The sequence below is a fragment of the Asterias rubens genome, chromosome 14 (assembly GCF_902459465.1).
Source record: "Asterias rubens chromosome 14, eAstRub1.3, whole genome shotgun sequence".
NCBI classification, from domain to species: Eukaryota; Metazoa; Echinodermata; class Asteroidea; order Forcipulatida; family Asteriidae; genus Asterias; species Asterias rubens.
Genome location: NC_047075.1, coordinates 2,223,879 through 2,234,593, shown reverse-complemented (window position 1 = coordinate 2,234,593; position 10,715 = coordinate 2,223,879). Strand labels below are relative to the sequence as shown.

Genomic DNA, 10,715 nt, shown 5'->3' with positions numbered 1-10,715 from the left:
TCTATACTGTGTTCAAACCATTCCCAAACATAATACAAAAATATTCCTCTTTCAGTTTCGATGCGATTTTGAAATGAAATTGAAACTGATAATGTTACCTCTTTCATTCCAGGAACTGTTTGTTTCTATAAACAACTATACTTCAGTGTGTGCGTTAACTATGCAGCTTTAAAGTAATAAAAACCTAGCAGTGTATTCAGAAAGGCTAAGTGTGCCTAAACCATTCCTCTATCTACTTATTATGTGTATACAATTTGAAATTAAAGGAGCTCTCTAGGCACGCCAGATTGTACATGTGACATGGTAGTTTGGCTGGGAACCTTATTCTGGTAATCATATTTTTTCTCAGCTACTTATTTTTTAAAGCAGCTTTATGAAATTGGGCCCAGCTCGGGCAATGCTTAAATTTCGATTTTTTTTTTTTTTTTAACGGCCAATATTAAAAACCTTAAGGCGAAAACTTGCAAAAACAAATAATTCAGTATTTTGTCAACTCTGTATGTCATGAATTGCTTGATGTGTCAAATTTTAAAGATGTTTGGTATTGTACCAAGTACGTTTCATTGTGCATGAATATTATGAACAAGAATATTAGTATTAATAAACAAATTAATTATAAATAATAAAATATAAAAAGAGAGTAAATTTTGTGTTTATTTTCGAACAGTCATTATCATTATTGACAATGCACAGGGTTGGTACAACAAAAGGACGCTAAAAACAACAAGATTCAATTTCAAAGCTCGCTGATTAAACATTATAGCACAGTGCATTCTTGCCTGAACATCTGAGGTCACACTTTGAGCCCACGGTCATTTTAGACGATGTGACCTCTGACAACACTCGAAAACCATAACATGGTTCGCGCGCATACCACCGGGCGAAACCTTTGTGTTTTGACAGCCAGCTAGAAGGTGTATGCAATCTTACCATGACTACGCGTATTTTTGCCCGGCGAAACATGACGTATACAGTGTTTTTTCAACAGAGGGCGGTTTGAATGTAAGCAAAGGTCCACATCGTCTATAATCATCACATTTAACCTCAATTCATTTCACATGGCCTTCATGGTCCTGGAGATTCACATCTAAATCCGACGTGCATGTGTTTAAAGCCAATACCTAACTTTATCCTTGTGGATAACGGCAGGGACAGGTCTAAAGTACGTTCTTACTTGGCGCCAAATTCGAACAAGGGGACGAAAGCACATTGGAATGTAAGAGGGTAGACTTGGTTCCAAGTCTTTGATCGTGGCTTTCAGTCGTCCTGACAGCCGCTACAAACAGCGCCATCTTATAATCAACCTCCGGCGTGATAGCTAATAATGTGGGGGCGTTATTCATGGCTGGCTGGGGTGTGGAGTAGTATATGAACCGCGATCTAAGACTTGAATCAAGTCTACTGTGAGGGCAGAAATCACAGTTTTGTACGATCTACAATGTGTAAACAATACAACTTGAATAATAAAACACTTCCACTTTCAAGATTATAGATCAAGGGTAATTTATTCACATATTAATCCGATACAAAAAGTCTCTTCAAATTCAGAGTGTTATTTTGCATAGTCTGAACTTTTTCTTTTTACAAAAAAAAAATCTATAAAAGAGTATTGGTTTATCAAAATTAAGTACGAAACTGTAATGTGAAACTATAACTGTACAACATACTATGTGCACATGACGTCATTAGAGTAGGGCGCCCTCAGTTGGAAGTCGACACACATAGTAGTCTGAACATCTGAAGTCACACTTTGAGGCCCATGATTCGTGAATTACGCCAGAGATCTTACGCATTGAGCCTACGTTCATAATCACCTTTGACCTTGCATTCGATTCACATGGCATTCATGGTTCTGGTGATTCGCTGTCAAATCTAACGTACATGACTTGTGTATACATACAGAACCAATCCCTGTCTCTATCCGCTATGAAATTGGGCAAAGTTCAGTCTATTATGTGGGCCACGCGCACAGATTTTCTTTTTTTATGGTTGCATCACATTATTTAGCTCTCAAGATGGCGGAGTGATGACGTCACTGCATAAAGTCCGTTGAATGATTACATCGATCTATTACAATCTCAGTTTGTTTAATAATAATGCTATTGTTTATAATAATTATATAATAATTATATACATAAAGAGGTACGAAAAAATGAACACATTTTGTTTTTATAAGACAGTGAAATAATGACTGTCTGATTGTCGGCCGCAAAGTAAACCCGCGTCATATAATAAAAATAAAAATGGCGGATTCTTATGTCGTTTAAAATAGAACACAAAATTGCAACCTGTACGCCAAAAGAAAGATACTGATTGTGATTAATCACAAGTATAGCATAGATGAACAGATTGTCACGAGATATATCTGCGTCTGAAATTATCAAATAATTGTTGGACTAAAATGCCCTTACTTTCATTAATTACAGACTGCATTGTTTATTGTATGGGCCTAAAGCGTTTGGAGCGTGCACCCTTTTCCAAATACCGGAACAAAAATACGACAGATTTAAAGTTACAGTTATCTGATTCAACTCTGTAGACCTACTTTGTTGAGGTTCGATAAAAAAAAAAATGAACACTTATTATGTGCACTGTGCTTCCAATGTGTCATTTTGTTTAAGGTATTAACAGAGCGATTTTAGCCATTGAAAAAATACAGCTAGCTGCATGCCAAAAAATAGTTACTATATTGAATTATCGCATTTTGTATTGTCTGAAGAAATACGTTTACAAATTAATTAACAAAAAAAATAATATAAATGCAGGTCAATAATAATATGTAAATATTTACAGACGCGTATTGTTCCGAAGATGTTTTAGAAGAAGCCACATTGACACGGACACGGGTCGTACTCGTCGGCACACCAGCAACACTGGAAGTGAATACCGCCCTCTATGGTCAACTCGTCCCTGTAATCACCGCCTCTTGAGGGCAGTAGACTCCTTCTGAGTCTGTTGATGATGCTGATGTCGTCACCGTCGCCCACCTGTTGTGCCCAGAATACGGGGACGTTGCGACAGGTCTCCGTGATGGGACCGGATATCTGGCCGAGAAGCTGCTCCGGGAGCTCGAGAGATAAAGTCACCCGGAGCTGCTCGATGATCGGCTTGGCTGAATTTCTGCGAATTTTCTGAAAGAAAATATCAAAAGCGGAACAACGGAATTAGTGAAAGGGGTCAAAATAACATGCAGCGATTGATCATCGTTATGTGGACTTTAGTTTCTAAGAAATGTTGTTTTGCTGTTTCCACATGTTGTAGTTTGCACCATCGAATGTAGCCTGAGCCATCGAATGTAGCCTGAACATCTGCTGTCACACTACGAGACTCATGAATTACCCCAGAGATCTGCCTCAGCCCACGTCCATAATCATCTTTGACCCTGCGTTCATTTCACATGGCCTTAATGGTCATGGAGATTCGCAGTTCAATCTGGCGTACACGTGTATATCATACAAAGCCAATACCAGCCCTTTTAAGGGGACCAGTCTATAAGGATCACGTTATAATAATAATACTTTGTTTCTCCAAAAAGTTGTTTTGTTGTTTCAATAGCTGCACTGGCGACCAAACCATGAACTGCAAATTGTATCAACCATTCATAAAAGCTACTGTTTAAAACCACAAAGAAGCAGTATTTGGAGCGGCCATTATCTTCTTTATCTATGTATATCTGTTCCCGTAATACACTCACCAGGTTTTGCATATCCTCAAGTCTCGCGAGAAGACAAATACCGGTCTCCTCCAATAATATCGCCCTGTAGCCCTAATTGAATAAACACAGGAATATACAGACCAATTATTCTTGTTGCGCATTATACTTACTAGAATATTACACCCTTTTACCGACAGTCAAAGGAAAATACATCAAACACATTGTTTATGAACGTACGTTGTAGCCAATGGTATCACTGGTTCTGTAAATCCAATACCTGTTCCTATATCCTTTACGGATAGAGACAGTGGACATTAATTTTACAAGTCCGATTTCACAAAGCAATAAAATTCATCGCAATACAAATTTTCAGTATCACCATAGAGATTTGTATTGTGACATCACACTTTACTTAGCAACTACGATTGATTTGAAGTTGCGATCAATTTGAGATCTTTGTGAAATCGGCGCCAGGTGAAGCTGAGCCCCGGAGCAGGGTCCTCTGACGTCATATCCACATCCGGGCCAGCATGACCCCGTTTTGGTGTCAAACACATGACTCAGAATTGGTCTCTAATAACTCGGATCCCTAGTTATTTTGACCCGGAAAAACTGACTCACACTGCCTGGGAAAACATTGTCATTGTCCTTGATCTGGTTGCATTCTTGTAGGGTGTCTTTTGCTACCTGTCAACGGTATTTAAAACGGAAGCACTAAGGGGGGATTTATACCAACATCGCAACCACGAACATGAGTAATGTTCTTTGCATGTTTATGGGATTTGAGGCATTGCATGGTGAGGTATCAATAATTTGGTTAAAGCAGTAACACCATAGGTGTATATACTTGCTATGTAGATTACGTTCTTTTGAGACCTTGTCTTGCTTTATATTCTACTACCATGGAGTAGATTTTCGGAATTCGGGAGACTTCTTAATTCTGAAACAATTGTCCTATTTATTAACTACTACCTGGGCGGAAGGTAGAAAATCAGCCAGGCCACGGAAGCCTCAATTGCCCCTGATCTTGGCCTTGGTGCTCCTTCAAAAGTTTCCCATTGACTTTAAAGATTTTCCAATGGAAAATGGCCTTGCCCTTTCAACATGTTAACATTGGTGCTGTTGGATTTGTCAAAAAATACAAAATGAATGAATGAATGAATACATGAATAGATTAAGAACATATTTTACCTGTGCCTCATCTCGTATTATTGTGAACAGTTTGCCACCACCTCGTTGAAGAACCGTCAGTTTCTGAGGTCTCATTTGAAGGTCAGTCTCGATGACCTCTACTCTGTCGTCACTCATGAAACCGATCGTACAGGATTTCTGACATGAATAAATTTTAAAATACATGAATACTCAGAGATAGCTGTTACATTTCTATCGTGGATGATTTTTGTTAAATGACTTACAAAACGAAAAGTGCTTAAGGGCGGTTAAGAGCACCGGACTCAAGCTCTTGCGTTTCTGCTCGGCAGAGTGTAGGTTCCAGTCCCGGTCGTGACACTTGTGTCCTTGAAGGGTTTTGCTGATCTAGTTTTTGACCATTACATGAATACTCACAGTGAATGAAGATGTACAAATGTAATCAAATTTCCATGTACAAATTTTAGCTTCATTAGTCGTCAGATTGTTGGGCAAAAAAAGTGGAAATCACACAGATCAATGTTTTCAGGAGAGTCGCGTAAATACGTTGTACTGAGACGACATTTATTATTTTAAGTGACATTGTTTTACTCATTATCAAAAACTCACCACCTCAGCAAATAATATTTTAAGAGAAGCTTTCTACCACAGTATTTATCTTCAAACTGTGTAAATTGAATGTAAATCTGTTGACATTGTGTTTTGTGTCCTACACAAAGTACCTAAACCCTTTACCATGAAACCAAGACGAAATTTAGGCCTTTAATACTCACGGGCGTGCAGAGGGTTCGATAGTCCGTGACCGGTATCGGGTACCGGACCGCCGTAAACTCCTGGGGAGTGGTCAGTTTCGGAACTCGCTCCTCCTTCACGACTTGGAGAGTGTCTTGAAAAGTAGGAACAAAGTAATCCTAAAAACAAAAACAAAATGAATGAAAAAAAATTGCAAAAGGTAGTTAATGACCTGACGTTTCGACCCAAGCAGATTCTTTTATATTGAAAGGCTAAATAGCAACAAAACATTATCTAAGTGTAAACAAGGCAAGCAGAAATTTTTTAATGAAAATATTTTGGATTTTAAGTTGAAAGTTTTGCGCGTGATAACAATGTTCGTGCCATGGTTAGCCCTAAACCATTTCAGTATGCAAATTAGCTTGCATAACTAATGACTTTGGTGTCCACGCAGTCGTTTTGGGTTGTTGTTTTTTGTGTTCCACTTACCCCACTATTTTCTCCTTCCTCATCATCACCAGAGCCAGACCCGGAAGCACTGTCCACATCGGGGTCACTTCCGGTGTCGTAGCTGGGGTCATAGGTCGAGTAGTCTGATCCACCACCGGTCGGCCTGTACGGAATCTCAACATAATCCCCGCCCTCAGCATCCGGTATGAGCCCTGACCCCGAGATTACCTCCGGGTTATCCGACTCGTCGTACTCGCTGTAGTCATAAGGTCTCCCAAAAATGGAGGAGTACAACGGCGCGGAGAAACTCTCCCAAACCGAGGATTTGGACTCGTCCACAGAGGGCGCTGTTTCCGTCGTCTGCTCCTCATGATGAGTTGGTTTAGCGGTCGTTGTCGCTGATTGGCTGGAACCTCGGTCTCCCTCATCAATGACGATGTCACCGGCATCAGTGGCTACCCCTGGCATCGCGGTGAAAGATTCTGTGACGTCATCTTGACCTTTGTCCCCGTGTGGCGTGTGACCCGCCGCAGCCTCGTTTTCGGTTTTGCCAACGGAAGTTGGCAAGATACCAGCGTGTCCATGGTTCCCATCGAACAGGCCGTAATGGCCGATGTGTGACGAGTGGTGGAATGATAACCACAGTGTTATGGAGCCCAGTGTACCAGCGACGAGGATGAGGGTTGTTAGGACGACGGCGCATGCGCAGATCGCTGCTCTTTTGACCTCCGTTCTGCTTGCTCTTTTCAGCGCAACCTTGAAGAGTGAAAGAGATAAAAGAAATAATAAGTTGAAATGGAGGTCACAACTGCTTTTAACTGTAAATTCGACGAAAAAATTGTGCTTACAAAATAAACAATCCCATGAAATTAAAAGTTAACGGCCGACTTGTCATGTAAAGAGCAGTACGTGATAGAATGTACAGCTCGCACAAAGTCTATTATTACGAAAATAATCGGTCATCCATCGCATGAGTAACTTAAAAAGCGGACAAAACCAGCAAGTCATGAGTATTGGAGAGTTGTGCGTGTTTATTACTTGGTTCCTGTATCACCATTGTGACTCGTGACATCAAAGTATGCTCCCAATAACTTGGTATCTGAACGTCCGATCGTCGCGGTAAACGTTTCATTTTTTTTTTTCAACTTCGGTGACACCAATAATTGAGCCCAAATGTCCACAGGCTTGTTCGTTCATTGAGGTATGTTCTACCTCCATGGTTTGTTGGTGAATTATGCTGGCACACACCACTTGAGGGTGTTGGGCCCAATTTCATAAATCTGTTAAGCAGAAAGTACTGCTATACACATTTCTATGCTAAGCCAAAATTGAGTGGGGCACAAGTCACAACGATGTAGACTTTATAATTTTGGCTGGTAACCCATTTCTGTTAAGCAATACTTTTCTGTGCTAAGCAAGTTTGTGTGCTTACAGGCTTATGAAACATGATGAAACTGAGTCAAGTCAGGACTGGTACTCCAAGGAGGCAACGAAGGCGGCGATTGCCCCGATGGCCCCTGGTCATTGCCTTGGTATCATTGAAATGCTCCAGTACTACAATAGGGTCCTCATAGGGTGCCCTCAAGGAATAAATGCCTTTTTAGTGCCCTTATCCTTTCAACAAATTTAGCTTACATGTCTGCCCTGATCTTTGACAGTTGCCACAAGTAAGAGTTGTTGAGTAATGATAAGCACATTTTGTTGGCAATTAGTGGTGGGTCAACCACATGGACTCGCAACCCTTCACTCACGAACGCGGGATTGCTCGCATGGGACTACGTGTGCGTCTTGACTTTTACGAGCCGGTGACGCGGACGACCACACACGGGAAAAAATCTTAAGCCGAATACTTGCGTTGGTAAAAAAACAATATGCAACAGATAACGTTATCTTATGATATCAAAATGTTGCCTACTCAGTTTCCTCAAAAACATACCTTATTTGTTTGGGGTTTATGTTTGAAGCTTTGCATATGGTGTGAAAAAAAAATAAGAAGCATTGCGAGAAATAGTATTGCCGAATACCTGCGTATAGGTAAAAACAATATGCAGCACAGATAACAGAAACGTTATCTTGTTGGTATCAAACGTTGCTTAGGTATGCCTACTCGCAGTTTCCTCGAAAACATCGTTGATATTGTTGATACGGATACTGTAGTATAATACGAAAGCGTAAGGCCGTCAGGGCTAGCTTTGATCATGCTTTGACAAACACAATCTGGATCTTTGGAGGTTTTGCGGTGTTTGAAGATTTGATGGTGTGTGACAGATATTAAGAAATATTGCAAGAATTTGTATACTTCACATATATAGAGGCAACCAAGGCGATTGCCCCTCATGCCCCTGCCCTGGTCATTGCATTGGTGCCCTTGAAATTGTGATGCTTGAAGCTTTGCATAGTGTGGAAAAGAAGATTGCGAGAATTACTTCACATGTAAGTAAAGTCTTCGGGCCAACAATGTGTTTTGGGGTAAAAGTTTTAAAGGCAGTGGACACTATTGGTAATTACGCGAAATAATTATTAGCATAAAACCTTTCTTGGTGACGAGTAATGGGGAGAGGTTAATAGTATAAAACATTGTGAGAAACAGCTCCCTCTGAAGTACCATAGTTTTCGAGAAAGAAGTAATTTTCCACGAATTTGATTTCGAGACCTCAGATTTAGAACTTGAGGTCTCGAAATCAACCATCTAAACGCACACAAATTCGTGTGACAAGAGTGTTTTTTTCTTTCATTATTATCTCGCAAGTTCGATGACCGATTGAGCTCAAATTCTCACAGGTTTGTTGTTTTATGCATATTATGTTGAGATACACCAACTGTAAAGGCTAGTCTATGACAATTACCATTAGTGTCCACTGCCTTTAAGCATAAGTAAAGTCTGGTTTGAACGCGGTGCTGGGGTCGAAACGTCGGGCCAACAATATGTTTTTGGGGAAAGTTTTAAGACAAGGACATCATGTTATTTGGTCGAGTTCGTGGAGGGTCTTAGGGGGGGGGGGGACATACAGACGCCACATGTTCCAAGTAGAAGATTCCAGAAAATCTGATGAATTTTGTGTGTTTTCTGGCACTCATGGTGATGTGTAAATCAAAAAAGTAGGCTGAGGTACCTCCAAGCATGGAGGTAGCTCCTCCATAGGGTTGAACCGCGACTGAACTCTATTGCAATTATCACTGCGTCCCTTGTGTACATCGGACACGGGACAAACAAGGGTTGATGGGTTGAACCACACCACCTCTGACCTTTTCGGTGTGTTCATAGAGCAAGGTGTATTCCAACATAAAATAGGCACAAAATAACCAGTCTGTGAAAATTGGGACTCGATTTTGGTCATCGAAGTTGCAAGAGAAAAATGGTACCCGCTGCTCAAATATAGTATTCGAACTACTTTTGTATAGCTACCGGGCAATATCGGTGGTCTCATTGATAAGACACTGCTCTATAATTGATATGGTCGTGGGTTCGTATCCCACTCGAGTAACATGCTTGTGATGTTTCGTGACATAGCTCGGGAAAATACTGCAGTGCAACACACATCGGTGCAAGGGTAAACCAACATTTATATTGCATAATAATTATTTCTCCTTTAAAAGTGCTGGATTGCACCACACATTCCTACATAGTAAGACAAATCAATCTTCAAAGAATGTGGATTGTACGAGTGTGATATTATAAAGTTACTCCACGTCAATATAAATCCCAAGAAAAAACGATCTCCAGTAGAAAGAAATGCTTTGAAAAGACCACAACTGTCAGTCACCAACTTCTGACACCTTACAAGCTCGTCTAATTTCATGACAGGTTATCTTGACAGGGGTTTGGCAAGTAGAGACTCGACGCCCTTTCCTTTCACACTCCAACCCCCCATTCACTTAGCACAGCAACGGGGGAGAACATCCAATACCCACTCGGTAAATTCCATGTACCACTAGTGTGCACCTGTGATCAATTGTAATTACCCTTGAGCATACCCCGTAACAAGGGTACCATATCACCATGTTTTCTGAAAGAACTTCAGGTACTGGGGTACTGTTCCCGGACAAAATAAATAAAAAATCGCCACCCGTAGTGTTTCTTTCCAACCGCGATTTCGTTAGTCCTGTATTCTTTTTCCTTTTTATATTATCCGATCCAAACTCCCTTTTGCACTGTGGTATATAGAAGGGGGGAAAGGAAACACAAATCTTTGATGTCTGTGTTCTCGAAGCGGATTTCCAACGGGGGGGTTTTGTGTTCCACCTATTGTGCACCGAGTCGGAAGTGTATTTGTCGTGGGGTTGAAAGGCGCGATTCCCCGGGGGTTGTTTAGGAGTGTGGAGCCCGCTCTAAGCTGATCAAACATTCTCTATTGGTCGTGCCGTATAGTCGGACCCATTCTTCCGAATAATTCGCTTTTGAATTTCGGATTCTATCCCAGATAACCTGGAGGTTTTACCGCTTTATTTTCTCAGATATAATTTTGTTGTCGAAAAGTCCGTATGGATTTTGAATTGAGAATTTTGCACTTTTGTGTGGTTGGACTATAGTTTGAAGTTTTTAGAGTATAGTACGATTTATTAATGTAACTATTCAATAGAATGACATTTTAAATCATAATTTAAGTAGACAAGTAATTATTGCGGTTAATTGTAGTAGTACCGGAAACACATACATAATGTTTCGACGCTTACAATATAGGGTACCAGAACATTCCTTTGTCAAACTTAGACTCGTGTGAAGCACTCA

General features: G+C 40.5%; 1 protein-coding gene across 1 annotated transcript in view; it reads right to left on the bottom strand.

Annotated features, from left to right (window-relative positions):
• Positions 1–1,486: 1,486 nt before the first annotated feature.
• LOC117299423 overlaps positions 1,487–10,715 on the bottom strand; it is a 31,819-nt gene continuing 22,590 nt past the window's right edge. The window contains exons 2-6 of the mRNA XM_033782960.1: positions 6,026–6,742; positions 5,578–5,715; positions 4,847–4,984; positions 3,695–3,766; positions 1,487–3,131 (exon numbers count right to left, since the gene is read on the bottom strand). Of these exons, the coding sequence (XP_033638851.1) occupies positions 2,817–3,131; positions 3,695–3,766; positions 4,847–4,984; positions 5,578–5,715; positions 6,026–6,742 (1,380 nt within the window). The 3' untranslated portion in view covers positions 1,487–2,816. The remainder of the gene's footprint in view (positions 3,132–3,694; positions 3,767–4,846; positions 4,985–5,577; positions 5,716–6,025; positions 6,743–10,715) is intronic.